The sequence below is a fragment of the Glycine soja genome, chromosome 9, assembly GCF_004193775.1.
Source record: "Glycine soja cultivar W05 chromosome 9, ASM419377v2, whole genome shotgun sequence".
Classification (NCBI taxonomy): Eukaryota; Viridiplantae; Streptophyta; class Magnoliopsida; order Fabales; family Fabaceae; genus Glycine; species Glycine soja.
The window spans coordinates 3,976,313-3,995,201 of NC_041010.1; the positions used below are offsets into that span (position 1 = coordinate 3,976,313).

Below are 18,889 nucleotides of genomic sequence, written 5' to 3' on the forward strand. Positions count from 1 at the left end.
AATAAATTAATTACCAACGAGTTATTGGATCGAGTAGTACGGTCAGATTTTCTGCAAAATCACTTACCAATAATATGATTTAAAAAAAATATAAAAGAAATTAATTTGTATAAAAGATTTAAGGCCAAAAAATGAAAATTTTACATTAAAAGAATATTATATCTAATTTAATAAGCATAATAAATACACAAGAGGTTACTCAAGTGAAGTAAGGAAGGATTTTTTCCTTAAAAAAAAAAAAAGTAGGTGAACATCTTACTTGTGTGTCATCCTCTCTTATCAAGGTTGTGTTGGTTTGAAAGAAAAAAAAGAATAATATATCAAATAAATTTGTATTATATTTTATGAGACTCATATTTCTTATACTTTATTTTAATTAAAAAAAATTCTTCTATTTCTTTCCTCTATTTATTTTCTCTAAACTAAACATATCCTACATCTTTTTACATAAAATAAATAAATAACAAGCCTAATGAATTTTAAATAAAGTATTCTTACAAGTGAGTTTTCCAACCTAGTCAACCATGAAGCATCAACGATCCATGTCAAATAAAACATTTTGTTTTTGTGCGCAATAAATCAAATTGAATTTGAACTAGAAAGGAAGAGAGTAACTACGATTTGAAGGAAGAGACGCAGACATAGGAGGTTTTCCGCCAAATTCGAAAATGGTGAAAGAAATCGAAACTCTGACAGAAGATGAAAGACGCGCACTTCGTGGAAGCAAATTCGCCCCTCTTCCCCGCCCTTCCAATTCCAAACCTAGGTTCGCTTCTTCCTCATTTTAGGGTTTTTGCCCCCTTTTCAATTTCACACTTCATTGCTAGCCCCATGATTAAATTTTTTATTTTGAATCCACAGTTTCATTACTCACCCCTTCAATTTTAGTGGGTCTGACGTGAATTTTCGATTGGTGGATTTTTGTTACAGGTTGGCTCATCCAGGTGGACCCTTGGCGACGAATAAAGCAGCGGCTTTGGCCAAGTTTCTGGAGAGAAAGCTGAAAGACCCAAATGGATTGGCGTCTATTAACCCTGATATCCTTGAACTTGCTGTCAATAATGCCAAAGAAACTGTCTATGCAAGTAACACTTCTAACTCTTTCTCTATCACTCTTCCCTCTCTTGTATGACCCTCTCTGTCTTGAATTTTAATTAGAGTGTAATCTAAAGAGTTTTTATACCATCATTTAATCATAGTTTGTGCTGACTTTTATAAAATTTCTTATGCTGAGAGTGTTTTAAAATTGCATTCCTTTTTGTGTATTAGATCAGTTATTTATATTTTATTGGTTTGATTATTAATTTGGTCCCTATGTACTTGTTGGCACTTTGCTATTTTGACCTTATGTGTAAAAATTGTAAGTTTTAGACCTTGAACGAACAAATTTAATGTGGTTTGGTCTGTGTCGTTAGTTGTCTTCTTACTCTGTTAACTTTGACAGCTGTAACAGAGCTAAAAATATTTTATGGCGGTGTAAAATCGTTCAAAAAAAATTTCTGCTGATGTAAAATTTCCAGAAGATTTTCTTCTGTGGAAAAAATTTCTAGCGGCTTAACACTGCCATTTTTTTTTTTGCTGGTGCTCTTAACAGCAGCACCATAAGCCACATTATGAAAAGTCAAAACACATTAAATTTGCTTGTGGAGGGACTATAACTTACAATTTCGATGTATAGGATCAAAATAACAAAGTGCAGACAAGTATAGGGACCGATTTAATAATAAAAACTATTTTATTTATTTGTTTATTAACTCATGGTATGAGAAATTCAAATTTATTTACTACTGTTATTTTGCGTCAAGTGTGTGTTTTTGCTGTGACTATTGTGGGAATGCTGTACTTGGCTTGTGATTATTTGATGCATATATTTATCTTCTTGGCCATGTTTAGTAGAAAAGAATAATGGTGGTTTTCTTCTGCTATTTAATAAAAAATATGGAATAGAGGAGGAATTATTTTAGTAGAACTTACCAATACAGACAGACATCAACTGGACAATCATGATTAATGTTTATACTATAGCTTGCTTGTTCTATGTGATATTTTAGTTTCTTTATCCTATGTCTTTAATTGAATTTGTGGGAGTTATTAAGTGTAATTTTTATGATTTCCTACAACTTTAGGTGGTACTTCTAATTCACGAAGAAATGTTCGGCATGTGGACTCCTTTGGTGACTCTGATTCTAAGGTTCTTTTTTCATTACTGTTAAGTGCTGTCTGAATAGTTGTTAAGATATCTGCCTTTTTCACTTTCTCAGTTTGTTTCTGATCTTGATAGGATTCTAGTGATGAAGAGCAGAATGAACTATCTGAGGTAAAGGAATGCAAGAAGAAGAAGAAGAAGAAGAAAAAGAAGAAAGAGAAAAACAAAAACAAAAAGCCAAAGGTCACTACTTGTTTATGTGACTGGTTATTTTCCTAGAGACTTTTACAATTCACCTAACCAGGTTTGTTTTGCTGCAGAATACAGAGGACCCTGGATGTGCCGTGATGAAAAAGCCTAAACAGAAGTTTAAATTCTGATCTTATTTGTACTGGCAAAATTTTGAAAGAGGATTGGAGCTCAAAATTTTTAGCCATGGTTTCTTTCCTTGCCCAAATTTGCTACTTACAAGTAACATGGAGTTTAGATGCAATATTGTGCAGGAGCTTTTGATTCGATCGACCTTTCCAACAAGCTACAACATAGATTACGAACCTTTATATATATATATTGTTAGATTCTTTCATGTTGTGAAGGTGGAGGGAATTATTGTTGAAACAAGTCCAATTTCCAAATATTAAATGGCAAAAATGCAGGTCGGGCGATGGGATTTCAAATCGTTGTTGTAATTTGTAAACATTCAATTTCAATCGGGATAAACACTTTCATTTGTCCACCCCTTCTTTTAATAGTTTTTGTGTTTTCTTTTCGTTTTTCATTTGTCTTTTTTTTGTCCCTGGCTGGTTTCGTTAATACATCATCACTTTTATTTTAGTTTTGTAAAAGGAATAAACAAAAACCCTCTAGTTTGATTTAGTGTGTTTGTTTTACTCGAATCATGCGTTCCAAAGCACGTTGAACGTGATTCAATGCCAAATCAAACACAATATTAGTTGATCTCACTTTATTTTTTGCTTTGCTGTTTGCATAACATTAGTTGAGTATATTTGGGAAGATTTCTATGGCAGAGAATTATGTACTTTATTGACCCTCTTACTAGTATTGTCTGCATTAATCAACGGTAAAAAATTTAGTATCGTTGTGTGATTCAATAAAATTAGTTTATACCCTTGTAAAGTACTGTTCTTGATGTGCAACATTTTTTTTTTATCTCTCAGACGAACTTGTTTTGTAATTATTCTTCGAGAGTCCTATAATTTCACGAGTGATTTTCATCCCTTGTGATGATCAATTACAAAATAATAAGGCAATAATATATTTACTTAATAACAAAGAATTTCAAAATTATCATGCATGACTGTTTATTATTTTTTAGCCGCACATGATAATTTTGAAATGTTTTATTATTAAATATTTTTTTTTCTATTTTGGGGTGTGTGTAAGGTGTTGCATACTTGTATTTGTTCACTGTTAATAGTGTCATTATTATTACACCACTACTACTGCCGGTTAAAGGTGTCTTTCTTGTTAAATAAGTTAGTAGTAACTGAAGCTAGTAGGTTGAGATATCAAGGGTGAATTCCAAAAAAAAAAAATAAAAAAATACTAAGGATGCGTTTGAATTTTTGGTAGGAGCAATATGTTCGAGAAAAAAAATGAATTTTGAGATAATACTTGATTATTCTCCAAAAGTATGTTTGAGACTAAAATTATACTTAAAAACTCAATTTCAAAGAAGCAGCAAACAACGTTTAGTAGGAAAAACAAAATGAAAGCAAATTCAATGGATAAAAGTAAAAGTAAGAATCCTAATCCATTGGTAAAATTACTTGGCAAATGTATTGCTCCTGATTTTTTTATACTTTTTTATGATATTCATAATAAATATTTTTTTTCGTTTAACTTTTTAATCAATATTCTAAAAACATTAATTAGCAAGACCTAAATTATTTTTTTTTCTTCTCAAAATTGCTTTTGTAACAGAAATCCAAACATTCAGGATATATTTACAAACTTAAATTTTACCCAAACTTTAAGTTTTCCAAACTTTAATTAATTAATTTAGAATTTTGTTCTTTAAGCTTGAGGGACTAAGTCCATTCACCCTTATTTATTTGAGGGGTTAGGGTTAGGGTTAGGGTAGAATGCATAACCAAAGTGCACACTACACACCATTGTTTCCCTCACACACCCATCTCTCGCTCTCGTTCGTTCTCTTCCATGTCTAGGCCAAAAACTGGTAGTTGACCCACCAGACATCCGACGCCGTCATCCGCTTCCTCAAACTTGCATAGACAGATCATCCCCTGCTTTGATTTCTTCAGCAACATGTTTCCTTCTTACCACAGGTCAGTAATTCAACCCATCAATAGCTAAAATGCTAAATAGTTCTATAAAGTCAAGTAATCTTCTAACTGTGAAAAAATTCTTCAAGTTGATGTTTAAACTTAATTTTTTTTATAAGTAGGAATAAATACAAAGTATTACAAAATGAGAAATTATACTTGTACAACAAAACATACAATTAAGAGAGATAAATGTGGATAAATTTAAATTTGAAATGTAATAAATGATAGGGTGAAAGAGAAAGATAAATTCAAAATATAATATTGTATCAATTATTGTATGTGTATCACTTCTTAGATAAAGTTTAAATATATTTTAGTTCTTGTAACTTAATGCTATTTTGTTTCTTTTTCTTACAAAATTATTTTTTTGTTTTTTGTTTTTATAAATTATATATTTTTTTAGTCCTTAAAACATTTTATATAACACTTTGAAGAGTGAAAAAAACATTATCTAAACACTGCAAAAATAAAAGACAAAACAAACATAATTTATAATGATTAAAAAAATAATTTTGTAAGAATGGAAAATAAAAAATCATTAAATTACAATGACTAAAAAGATATTTAAGCCTTAAATGGGTAAAATGCCATTTAAACCCCTAAAAGTGTATAGCATTGTTCCATTAGCTCTCAAAGAAGAACAAATTATAAAAAACAAAAAAATTCCCTGATCTGTCAATCACTTTAGTAGAAACATAAAAAATGGTATGACCTAAGTGATACTACTAACATATCTTTAAGAATAAGGTGATAATAAGTAGTTAAGTTTAAAAACTTGTTATGATTTTTTTTAGTTTCGGGACTAAAGTGATAATCCTTTACACTTTAAGGAACCAAAATGGTGTTTTACCCTTATTTAAATACATCAACTTAAGGACTAAAGTGATAAGTAATTACTTAAATAGTTTTAGAGTAAATCATCTATTTTTTTTTCTTAAAAGAGAGAGGGCGGTTTAATTCCCAAAATTAAGGAAATTCAAAACAAGTTCCTAAAAGTGTAAATCGTCAATTATATTGTTCCAACCATTACATACAACGTCTAACTTAAGTGATAATATTAATTTATATTTAGACATCATAAGTTGATTAAATTTAGAGACATATTAAATAACTTCAATTTTAGGAATTTATTTGAAATTTTCTTGATTTGGTAGACTCGTGACAAGGTTTAGGATTAGAATGGTGATTTACCTATTCATGTTCCTGAAAGCATACATAGATATCACATTAGCCCTCGAAAGTGAAAAGGTTCAAACAATAACTCTTGAACGTGCAATTTGTCATTTACTTTAGTGTAAAATTTAAAATGTCAAGTGATTTAAGTGATAATATTAACATATGTTTAAGGACTAAAGTGACAATGAGTACATAAGTTTATAGACTTATTTCACATTCTAGAGATTTATTTTGAATTTTCTTAGTTTTAGATATTAATGTGACAATTTTCACACTTTCTTTGAGGACTAAAATGGTGTCTTATCCGTTTTATTACTTTAGAACTACTTAGAGGGAGAAAGTAATACTTGGAGGATGAAATTGATGGTTTATTCCACAACCACCATACGTTAATGAAAACTGATGTCTACTACGCAGACATTTGCTACGACATGGCAACACTTTAGCATGAAATCTTGAACATTTGAAGGAAGAGGTAGTCCTTGAGTCCCTCATTGTTAGACTGATGGAGTATTTTCCTCGTATGATGAGAGCAACCCCTAAGCAGTTTAAGGAGTCTATGTAGAATGTGACTCTCTCTGTAACATTCTATTTTTCGTAAAATAAATTAAAAATAATTTTATTTTAAAATAAATAGAGTTTTATGAAAATAATGAGGTCTTTATAATTAAATAAATACAAAGAAATAGTTTTATTAATTAAAATAATAATTTTAAGGTAAATAAAATAAATATATGTTCTTAGAAAATAAAAAAATATTTTATTTATTTATTTGATAGGGAGTAAAATTGAGTATCTTTTATAAAATAAAAAAAAATAGAGTAAATAATAGGCTGAGAGAACCATAATTATAAATAGAGACATATTAAGTCAATTTTACATTTACGATACTTCTCTACGCTCTCTTCCTCTCACATTCATTCATTTTTCCTTCTTCCTCTTTCAAAATCCTTTCTTTTTTCCGCATACACTCAAACATATCTTAGTATGATCTTGGACTCGTTAACCATTAGATCATCGTGAAATTTGAAAGCTAGGTCCGAAACTCATTTTGCACACATCCCCACCATTGGGATTTGCGAATAATGTATGTGGAAAGAGAAATGTCCCTCTCACGAAGACAGTGAAATGGAGGATATGATCTCTTCTCCTTCTCTTTAATGCTTGGAAATCGTAATAGAAGAATCAAAGGAAAAATTTGAGGAATCTTAAATTGGTGACTGAAAAATGAATTTTAAATGATAAAGTGGTGAAGTGACGTGGGTTGTATTAAGTTGAACTATGTTATAAATATTTTTATAATTTATTTTGCTCATGTATTTGTTTATCCATATTTTAGTTAGAAATGTGATAACTCATTCCCTATGTGTTTTTTGTGCTTAGACCCTATGATGATCTCGAACCTTGTGTTTGTGGGAACATATGACTTAATGAATGACTTTAAAGAATCTTGTGCTAGAGGACGATGAAACACAATGCACTAATAGGATGTGACATTGGGACATGAGTTTTTGTTTCAACTCACACTTTCTACCCCAATATGCATATAAATGGGAAAAACATATGTAAAATGTGGAATCTAATTAAATCAATTTTATTCAATAAAATCGTAAGTAAATCCACGTGGGTGAAAGGTTCACATTCGCTTCACTATTACCAAATAAAACTTCTCAGAAATATTTCCGCCTCAAAATAAGGTCGTTCAAGTTTACAAAAAAAAATAATTTAAGTTAAGCAGCATAATCAAATAAAGTAAAATGACATATTTGGAACATCATGAAATTAAAACATAAACTTATTCTCTAATGTTACATCCTATTAGAGCATTGTGTCCTGGCCTCATCCAGCACAAGGTTCCTTAAAGTAATTCACCTAACCATCTACTCCCACGAACATAAGGTTCGAGATCATCACATGATCCAAACATAAACAACACACATGGAGTGAGTTATCACATTTCTAAACAGGTAGAGATAAATGAAGGCACACACACACACACACACACACACATACACACATTGTATAAGTATCACAAGCTCAACTTAACACAATTCATATCATTTTACCATTCATTGCATAACATCACTTGTTTCAAGGATTTAATCACAAAATCACATTTCACACCTTTACATTAATCATGTGTTCAAAACAACACATCTCAAGTACAATACAATATCTCACACTCACACGATTCATTACCCACCATCACGTAGCAAGTCACAATGATCATTGCACATACGTTATGCAACAAATACACTAAGACTTAATCCTATATACAATGTGATACCATATCAATGAAAAAATAACACCGGGGCACCTAAGAGTACCTAACAAGACACACCACACAATGAGCATGTCAAGTCACTTTCATTAAATGAAATAATAAGGTGACCAGTAATGATCACTCTGTTTTGCGAGAATGCTCCAACTGTGACACCCTCTACCCCATACATATATGTATTAATAATAAAAGGAATACAAATTCATAATTAATTAAAATTTTTTAAAATACATTTAAATAAAAACATTTCAAAATGGTAAAAGACTCGCATTCACTTTTCTAACATCATAAAATGACTTGTCCAATAAATACTAAAATCATCTCGGCTTAAAATAAGGTCGTTCAAGACTTCATGCAATTAATATAGAAACTTATGCCCCAATGTCACATCCTATTAGAGCATTGTGTCCCGACGTCCTTCCGCACAAGGTTCCTTAAAGCAATTCACCAAGTCATCTGTTTTCCTGAACACAAAGTTCGAGATCATCACAAGATCCAAACACAAACAACACATTGGGAGTAAGTTATCACATTCCTAACTAATAGAGAAACAAGATAACTAAATATACATATCATATAAATAAGATACAATTTAAACATAACTCACGTAATTCCACTACTTTGTCATTTAAAATTCACTTTTCAATCATCAATCACATTACACATGAATCACACACTTCGATTAAGACATAATAACACTCATCAATTTCATAATAAATAATTAGCAAGTGTTATGCAACAGATATACTAAGACTTAAGCCTATATGCAATGTGACACTATGTTAGTGGAAAACCACCCTGGGGCGATTAGGAGTACATAACAAGACACACAACAAAATGAGTATGTTAGGTCACTCTCACTAAGTAAAATCACAGGGAGACCAATTAGGGTCACGCTATTTTGTGAGAATGCTTCAACCATGTGGGATCGACACAAACTTCAAGGAGCACTCAAACCGGGTGTATTTACCCCCAAGACCTACACTCCAAAGAGTCCGTCAGGACCTCTCCCTCCAGATTCAGGTCCAACCCCTAAAATTTTTTTTGCATGTAGACACTATTAATGAATTATACAATACTCATGACCTCACACTCGTGTTTCAAACATGTTTAACATATTGCACTACAATTTAACATTGGTTCCTAAATAGAAAACCTACACTTTCCCTTTAATACTGTGCATCAACACTTTTCTCAAGATAAACACTGGTCGGGTTATTGTACAATTCACAGCTCACATCACAAGTAATGTCACATCAAGTGTTAATCACACACTTATTCACAACTAAAACTCATGTTCACAATTTCACATCTCATTATGTCACAATCAACCATCTCAAGTTTACATGTATATAACAAATTAACACATGTTCAACTTTGCACTTATACTCAATCTCAAATAACAATATTATAATCTCAAAGTAACATGTTATTCCACAATTCATCACATATTCAATTTATAGACATTGTTCATGAATTATACAATACCCACGACCTCACACTCGTGTTTCGAATACGTTTAACACATTGCACTACAATTTAACATTGGTTCCTAAATAGGAAACCCACATTTTTCTTTTAACATTGCACATCAACACTTTTCTCAAGATAAACACTGGTCGGGTTATTGTACAATTCACAGCTCACATCACAAGTAATGTCACATTAAGTGTTAACCACACACTTATTCACAACTAAAACTCATGTTCACAATTTCACATCTCATTATGTCACAATCAACCATCTCAGGTTTATATGTATCTCGGAAATTGACACATTTCACTTTGCACTACTCAATCTCCATAACAATATTATAATCTCATTATAATAATTTATCATACCTCATAACTCATATACACATCACAAAATAATAATATTTGCATGACACAAAACATATATATATAGTAAATATATATATATATATATACACACACACACACACACATAACATGTTGATCATCATCGTGGGAAAATATAGAATAAGATAATAATTTGTATAAAATAAGTCATTAAAGAATATTATTTAGAGTATAATTCACGTTAATAAAAAGAACTCAATTTAGAACACAACAATTTTTCATTGGGACATCAATTGGTTCGTCAAACATATATAATTCACAATTATAATTGTAAGGATAGAATCAAAATTTGCAAAAACACCCCAAAAACCTATTCTAATTGATACTCTAAGGATCCCTACACATGTTCTCACTACTTCCCAATTGTGAATAACTCATCCCTTACCTCTAAGTAGGCTCACGTGTGTATTTTGACAACGATAATGACATCTCTAACATTTTCTTGAGATTCCTCAAGCTTTTCCTCTGATTGTTCTAATAGGATTTCCAAGCGTTAGAGAGAGGAGAAGAGATTGAAGCCTTTATTCCATTGTTTATGTGTGATGAATATTTCTTCCTCCAAAGACATTATTATGCAAATCCCAACGGTTAAAACATGAGAAAGTGAATTGCAAACCTGGTGTCCAAATTTCATGAAGATCCAACGGTTAATGAGGTCGGGATCATAGGTTTACTGGGATAGTTTTGGGTTTCTACGGGAAAGGAAAAAGCTACGATGCGAAGTGTATTTCTCTCGGCTCCAACATGCTTTCCTAATTTCCAACGGTGAGAATGTTCAGAAATGAGTTCCAAACCTGGTGCTCAAGTTTCATGACAATTCAACGGTTAAAGAATTCGAGATCGTTGTTTTACTAAGACAAGTTTGAGTATATGTGGGAAGAAGAGAGGGTTTTGGGAGGAGGAAAAGAAAAAACAAAATTGAGAGGAATAGAAGACGTAGAGCCTATCGTCAAAACTGACCTAGCATGTCTGTGTTTATAGGTAGGGTACTCATAGCCTATTATTTATTCTATTTTTCTTTGTTTATTAATCTATAAACAAATACTCTATTTTATTTCCTATAAAATGAATCTATCAAATATCTTTCCTTTTTTTTTTCTCCTTCAAACTATTATTTTAATAAAGTTATTTCTCCTTATTTTTTTAATTATAAAAACCTCATCATTTTTTCCTAAAATTCTATTTATTTATAAATAAAAATCCTTTTTAATTTATTTACGAAAAATGGGATGTTACACCAACCATATTGGATCAACATAGGCTAAAAGTGTAACACCCCGTTTTCTTTGTTAAAAAAATTAATTAAAAGGGGTTTTAAAACAAAATAAATAAGTTTTTATTTAAAAAAATAGAGGTTTAGAATAAATAATAAATATGACTCTTTAGAAAATAAAAAGAATGCTTTAGAAAATAAGAGAGGTTTATTTATGCATTTTTTTTATTTATTTAATAGAGAGAAAATAGTTTTTTAATAATTAATAAAATAAACTAGAAAAATATGAATAAGAATTAAGTCATCTGATTTCTCACTATATAAAGAAACTTTTAACCCTAGAGCAATTTTACAAAACATTTTCTACATTTTCTGTTCCTTTTCCTCTGATGCTCAAAAACCCTAATAGAACAACTAGAGGAGGAGTTCTAGAGAGTACCAAAAATGTCACCATTGCTAACGGAGAACACTTGAGCGACTGCATCGAGGTAAGAAATGAGTTAGTCACACTTGTGGATTAGAATGAAAACGTGTAGAGATTTCTAGAGGATCAATTTTGGGTTATTTTGGACTATTTTTTTAAAATTCAATTATGTTTTTATGCTTTTATTCATAAATTGATTGTGTTCATGGGCCAATTGATGTCCCGATATGAAATTGTTATGAAATGATATGTTCTGGTGTTTGAGTGTGTTTCATGATTTTTTTTTTGCCTATTAGGAATTGTGATGGGTTATATTTAATCATTCACTATATATAATTCTTAAAGGGTGACTTATTCTAATTATATATAATTTGTACCTAGTGATAATCGTTATATAACGATTATTCTTGTCGAAGTTTGTTTGAATTTTGTTAATTATGCTTCGTGATTTTCTTTATACAAGCACATTGGAAAATTTAGGTGATTTGAAAGTCTAATGCAGCGGTGTGATACAATGTAGAAATAAAGTATATAGACCATGTCAGTAATTGTTTCAAGTCTAGACAAAAAATGAGTTTGCAACTGATATTACACATTGTGTTGAAGTCATTTTAGTGTGTACGAATTCCACTTGCATGCATTAGCTATTCTATGTTTACGGGTTCATGAATGTTACAATAATAGTTATGCTATATTAAAACAAATTAAGTACAAGAATGCGACAAAGTTAGTCTACTATTATATATATATATATATATATATTTGATTATAGGTGTATGTTTATATTATAAATTGATATTTAGGATATCATAGTTTTATTATAGCATGATTTTGAAAATGTTTATTGTCATGAAATTGGAAATATTATGGATTGATCGTTATATATGCGTATGTGTATGTTGTATCTTATGAATATTGTTATGAATGTTATGAAGATGTATAAATGAACTTGACGTGGATTAAGTGATAAATTGAGTATGTGATGAATTGTGAGATACATGTATATTGAGATATTATATGCAATGAGTTGTAAGCTATGAATTGTGCATTCACACAACTGTCAGACCCTTTAAGGATGACGAGTTAATATGTGATGAGTTTTACTATGGGAACTCGATGAGTTTAATCACTTGAGGCGCAACAAGTTAAAATAATTTTGAAAATAATTGAGATTTTGAAAACAATTGAGTAGTTGGGTGTATTGCATAATTTATAGGTAGACTCTGTGTGTTAAAATATTTTCCGGGTTGGACCTAAATCAGGAAGGAGAGACCCTGATGAACTCGTCGGAGTCTAGACCTTGGGGGTAAATACTATTCATTGAGTTAACGATTGGGGTTTTGATGTTATTTTTTGGAGTGTGTGAACTTGAGTAAGTGTGAATACTTCTGTGTGATTTGGTGAAGTGTTGTTGTTTATGTAAATTCAGCTCTATGTATTTATATGTTTCACATGCTTTAGTATTTTATTATATATGAATGTGATAACTTATTCCCGGTGTGTGTTTGTGTTTGGACTGTTTTGGGTGACGAGTTCCATGCTAGAGATGGAGAGACTTAGCCTTTTTCAGGAAAATGCTCTGATATATATGACATCAGGGCATGTGGTTTTATTTCATATGTTACAGTTTTATGAATAGTATAGTTGTTTTATGTTTTCCACTATTAGTTTGACTTCTTTTCATTTAGTATGAACGACCTTGTTTTGAGTAGAGATGATTTTATTATTTATTTGGATAAGTTCTATTATGATGTTCAAAAAGCGAGTGTGAACCTTTTACCCTTTTTGAAATACTTTTATTCAAACGTGTTTTAAAACTTTTAATTAATTATGCATTTCTATTCCTTTTATTATTAGTACATATATGTTATGTGTAAGGTAGATTGTGTCACATAAAGGAGTACTCAAACTGAGTGTATTTACACCTAAGGTCTAGAATTTGAAAAATCTGTTAGGGTATCACCTTTCTGATTTAGGTCCAACCCCTAAAACAACTTTTACATGCATACAATGCTTATGAATTATACATGCAGACACTGCTCATGAATTATACAATACCCACGATCTTACACTTATTTTTAAACACGTTTAACACATTACGTCACAATTTAACACCTCAGGTTCCTAACTTGAAACCTTACACTTTCCTTTTAACACCTCACACATTGTGCTACGATTTAACACCTCAAGTTCCTAACTTGGAGCCATAAACTTTCCTTTTAACACCTTGCGCATAACCAATTTTCTCAAGATAAACACTAGTCAAATTATTGTATAATTCACATCTCACAATACAAGTAATATCACATCAAATATTAACCACACGCTTATTCACAATCATATCCCATGTCCACAATTTAACATCTCATAGCTCATGAATTATACAATACTCACGATCTCACACTTGTTTTCAAACATGTTTAACACATTGCGCTATAATTTAACACCTTAGGTTCCTAACTTGGAACCCTACACTTTTCTTTTAATACCTCGCACATAAACACTTTTTTCAAGGTAAACACCAATCGAATTATTGTATAATTCACAACTTACAACACAAGTAATATCACATCAAGTATTAACCACATACTTATTTACAACCATATCCCATGTCCACAATTTTAACATCTCACAACATCACAATCCACCATCACATGTTTACGTGTATATCACTAATTAATACATGCTCAACTTGCCACTTATACTTAATCTTAATCACAATTTTATAATATACAAATAGTATTACATATATAAACATGCACAATATATAAATAACTAAAATAAATATTTTAATCATGAATTTACAAAGTGAAATATAATTAAACAAAACTGCACTAAAGATTCACTAAAACTTTCGAAGAACCTTATAGTTAAATAGGCTTTGGCCAATTTTAAAGAATAACAATATAAAATATATAAACTCATACTAAATATTAAAACTAAAATAATAATCGACAATGTCATTCTGTTAGCCTATTCTAATTCCAAACTATATAAAAAAAAACTTAAGAAACACGAAAACGGGAAATATAGATCAATATTTCATTCCTTCTTACAATATATCACTCCTTACTTAATTTCATCAATTTACGTTAATTTCATAATAATCGAGAATGCCATTCCGTTAGCCTATTCTAATTCCAAACTATATAAAAAAAACTTAAGAAACACGAAAAGGGGAAATACAAGATCAATATCTCATTCTTTCTTACAATATATCACTCCTTACTTAATTTCATCAATTCACGGTTAATTAGAAAAAAAACTCAATTTTTAGGGTTCACTCTCAATACAAAAACATATCAATTTCACAACAATTTCACATTGGAACATCAATTGGTCCATCAAACACAGTCAATTTGCGATTAAAAACATGCAAACAAAATTGAATTTCATAAAACAACCAAAAATTAATCCTTTATGGAACATGTTTAGGTGTATGTGGGAAAAAGAAATGATTTTGGGAGAGAAAAAAGAGAGAAAGGTCGTAGGAACGTATCCTAATTATAAAAACTGATCTTATGCATCTCTATTTATAGCTAGGATACTCTGAGCCTATTATTTACTTTATTCTTCTCTTTATTTTATTATTTTATAAAAATGAACTCTATTTTACTCTTTCATTAAATAAATAACCAATTAAAACATCCTTTTATTTTCTAAAATATCATTTTACTTTATTTATTTTTTAATACTATGAAACCCTTATTTTAATTAACAAAAACCCTTTCTTATCATTTATTTAATTTCTAAAAACTTTATTAATTTTTAAATAAAAATCTTTATATATTATATGAAAAACGGGTGTTACACAAGTGAAGGAAATGGGTTTTGTCCTTTGAAGTTGCAATTTGTTAAAGCCGTTCATGTGAAGCTGTGTGTGAGCAGGGCTACGTGGGCGTGGAAGGAGGGTGTGTATAGGAAGTGGGTTGGAGTGATGATGATGTTTTTGCAGCGTTTAGATTGCATCCCTTATGTATGTCTCTCTCGTAAGGGAAGATTGAAGAGTGTCATGAGTTTTTTGGTGAATGAGCTGGGCTTTGAGGCTTCTCATGTTGCTAGGTGTTCGGTGGTGTTGTCCTTAAGCTTTGGGAAACAGATTGTTCCGAGGGGGTCTGTTGTTCTTGTTTTGAAGTCAAAAGGAATGGTAAAGGTGAGCTTGGGTGGGATATTTAAGTGTGATGAAAAGTTGTTCTTGGATAAGTTTATATATGGTCATGATGAGAAACAAACTGAGGAGTTATTGAAGTTGTATAAGGATAAAATGACTCTTGCAGGGTGACTAGGGATCAATGTTGGTTATAGGTAATGAGTGAAATGAAGTAATCAAGCTTTGTGGTTGTGGTTTTACTGCAATCATTAATATTGTGGGAGCAAGAGTTCTAACAGCACACTATTTTAGCACATATAAGGGTAAATCGACTTTTGCAGGGTGACTAGGGATCAATGTTGGTTATAGGTAATGAATGAAATGAAGTAATCAAGCTTTTAAATTGTGATTGTGGTTTTATCGCAATCATTAATATTGTGGGAGAGAAGAGTGCTAGCAGCACACTCCTTTTAACACATATAAGGGTAAATTGATGGTGACTAGGGATCAATGTTGGTTTTAGGTAATGAATGAAATGAAGTAATCAAGCTTTTAAATTGTGATAGCCATTTTATCGCAATCATATATTAATATTGTGGGAGAGAAGATTACTAACAATACATTCTCTAATATATTTATTTTAACACGCATTATTATTGATTGATATTTATTGGAAACTACAAAATTATAAGAGAAAGTAATTTGATAATATGTGCAACCCATAATTTTTAGTATTTTTCAAAAAATTTCAATAAATAAGAAAGAATGTGTTTGAAAGAATGTGTCTAAGAGCATTTATCTTGTGAGAGATTAGACACAATGTTCATCTTCGAAAAAGACTTTAGGCAGGTGAGTATATAACCTCCATTGAAAAGATGACATGAAAGTTATAACATAAAGCTTTTGGATGGACGAGAAAAACTACATTGTTGATCCATAACCAAGCACGCATATAATCAATGTGGTTTTAATTGTAATATTGAACAAGTTTTAAAATCTTGAAAGTAAAAGTTAAAGTGCTTATTCCCGTGAGCTACCTGTCTTTTGGTGCATTACATTATTCAATCCATTTTTCTTCTGGTTTCCTCCAATTCAGCTTAAATGTGGCTAGAAAATTAGTATTGATCTTCACTGTTTTTAGGCATATTAAATGGATACATTTGCTGCCCATTTAAAGTTGGTTTTCAAATGATTGTATGGTACAAATTAAGATACGATGGATTAGGTTTGCTGACCTTTAGTATTATCTGAGTTCTATGTAATTGTTGGTTGGGTCATATCATGGCTTGATATGAAAAAATATAACCATTCTCTTCATTTCATAGTCACTGTTCCACTAGATATGTATGCTTTCACATATTTTTTGCTGTAGTAAAATGTTTATAATCTATAACGAATGTGCAATCGTTGGAAGTGAATTAAATGAATTGACTAATTAAAAAAAAGATTATTTTTTCGAATAAAAATTATACTCTAGAAGTTATTTCACTTATATATTTGCAACTAAGTCATTTTACCAGAACAAAAATTACCATCGAAGTTTTCTTTTATAATTTTTATTTTGTTAACAAAGCTCCAAGAGAAAAATACGAATAAACTGTAACGGGGTAAAAGGTGGCATTGTGCTTAAAAACAAGAAAGCTATAACTATTTGCTTCTAAATTAAGGTGAAAAACAACATCCACAGTGTGGAATCAAATAAGCTTGACAATTAAAAATGTTATTTCCACCATTTTTTGAATAAGTCTTTGAAAATAAAAAATAAAGAGAAAAAACAAAGTGATATTTTTATAATTATAATTAAAAATAAAAACTGTTTTATCAAATAAAAAAACCTGCTTGAATATGCTGAAAGTTGTCGAAATAAAAAGATCTTAATTACTAAATGTGACATTGGTCTAAGCTATGCATGTCAAACACTCCAAAAGTTTGCTGAGCATATGCAGCTCAATCGAATCTAAGATAATCCCTTGTGCACTGCACAAGTTAGTCACAAAGTACATAGCTATTCAGTTCTTCACACAGATCTCTTTGGCAACCAAATCACAGTCACAGTTTCCTCCTTTTGTTGGTGTTTTTCTGGTCCTGAGTGTTAACATTGTGGTTAACAGCCATGTCCTCAGCAACAGCTTTGTCCTGATCTTCCAGTGCTTCTTTGACAAACATGTTTAGTTTCCACAGTATGAAGTCACTCTGCATAAACTAGTCAAATTGGTGAGTAGCTCAAAAGCACTTACTAAACAAAACAACTTAGGATAGGACAGACAAACTTAAAAAAAATAAAAATGAATGACAACTAGCATGTTCGGATAGCTTTTGATTTTAGCCCCCAAAATCAGGTGAAAAATTGAAAAAGTAGAAGCAACTATTTGTTGCTCTGACTCTCTCGACTTGACTTTGGAATTGATTCTATAGGAAAATTGAATCTAATCCAAACATGCTAAACATACTTTAGTAGCTATAGGGTAGCGTTATAAACCTGACAATCAAGGTCAAGGTCGACCTGTGGAGCATCATGTTGGAAGGTTGGGTCAATCTCATGAATTATGGCCATTGCCTTGAGGAGATTATCACCATTCAGTCTGTTTAAATTTTTCTTAAGTGCCAGTTTCTCATGAGTTGATAGTTTCCTGCAATATTGCCAACACATACACATAATCAACCCAATGCCACAACATGGAAAAACAAAAAACATAGCAAACAAAAGTCATGTACTTAAAAGGATCAAATATTGCTGGACCAAATATTTGTTAATTAGATTGAACTGTGCTCGAACCTTTAACAAACTATGGATTTTTCATAGTTAATTTAGAAAAGTAAAAAACTAATTCAAAAACATTTATTTACCTAAGCAATAAACCACAAGGAACCCCAGAATGACACACTCAATATAACAGAAAATTTCAACATCATGAGTGGGACAGGCAAGTTAATGCAGTGCAGGGGTATACATTTTCACCAAATCTTCTTGGAGGTTCTGGTAAATCTCTAAAAATTCAAGCACCATTTTGAATTTAATCTCATTCATACTCTCAAGATTTTAACAAAATTTTATTATCAACGTTAAAGCCAGGACAGTAAACAAAAAGATGGCATATGATACTTGTTTATTGCAATTTGACCTTGATCACCAAGTAATACTAACTAATAAGGGACAACATCTTAAAAAAAACATGTTCACGAACCTGCACTTCTTAATCACCATTTCTTTGAGATTCTTTAACTGCTCATCAACATCGCACAGCTGAAACAACATGTAATCAAACACATTAAACATCTGATATACTTTAAAGTAATACATAAACAATTACTAATTTTTCACACACTCTAACAAGAAAATAGTAAATCAACCGCATGTCTTATATCCTTTGTCATATTGGCATAAGCAGCT

The 18,889-nt window shown here is 30.8% G+C and overlaps 1 protein-coding gene and 1 pseudogene across 1 annotated transcript; both read left to right on the forward strand.

Annotated features, from left to right (window-relative positions):
- Positions 1-528: 528 nt before the first annotated feature.
- On the forward strand, positions 529-2,921 carry LOC114366920. Its single transcript, XM_028323956.1, has 5 exons — positions 529-766; positions 931-1,085; positions 2,127-2,191; positions 2,282-2,389; positions 2,467-2,921. The coding sequence occupies exons 1-5, from the start codon at positions 669-671 to the stop codon at positions 2,524-2,526; spliced, it is 486 nt and encodes a 161-aa protein (XP_028179757.1). The 5' UTR covers positions 529-668; the 3' UTR covers positions 2,527-2,921.
- Positions 2,922-6,082: 3,161 nt separating this feature from the next.
- On the forward strand, positions 6,083-15,690 carry LOC114367754 (annotated as a pseudogene).
- The last annotated feature ends 3,199 nt before the right edge of the window (positions 15,691-18,889 follow it).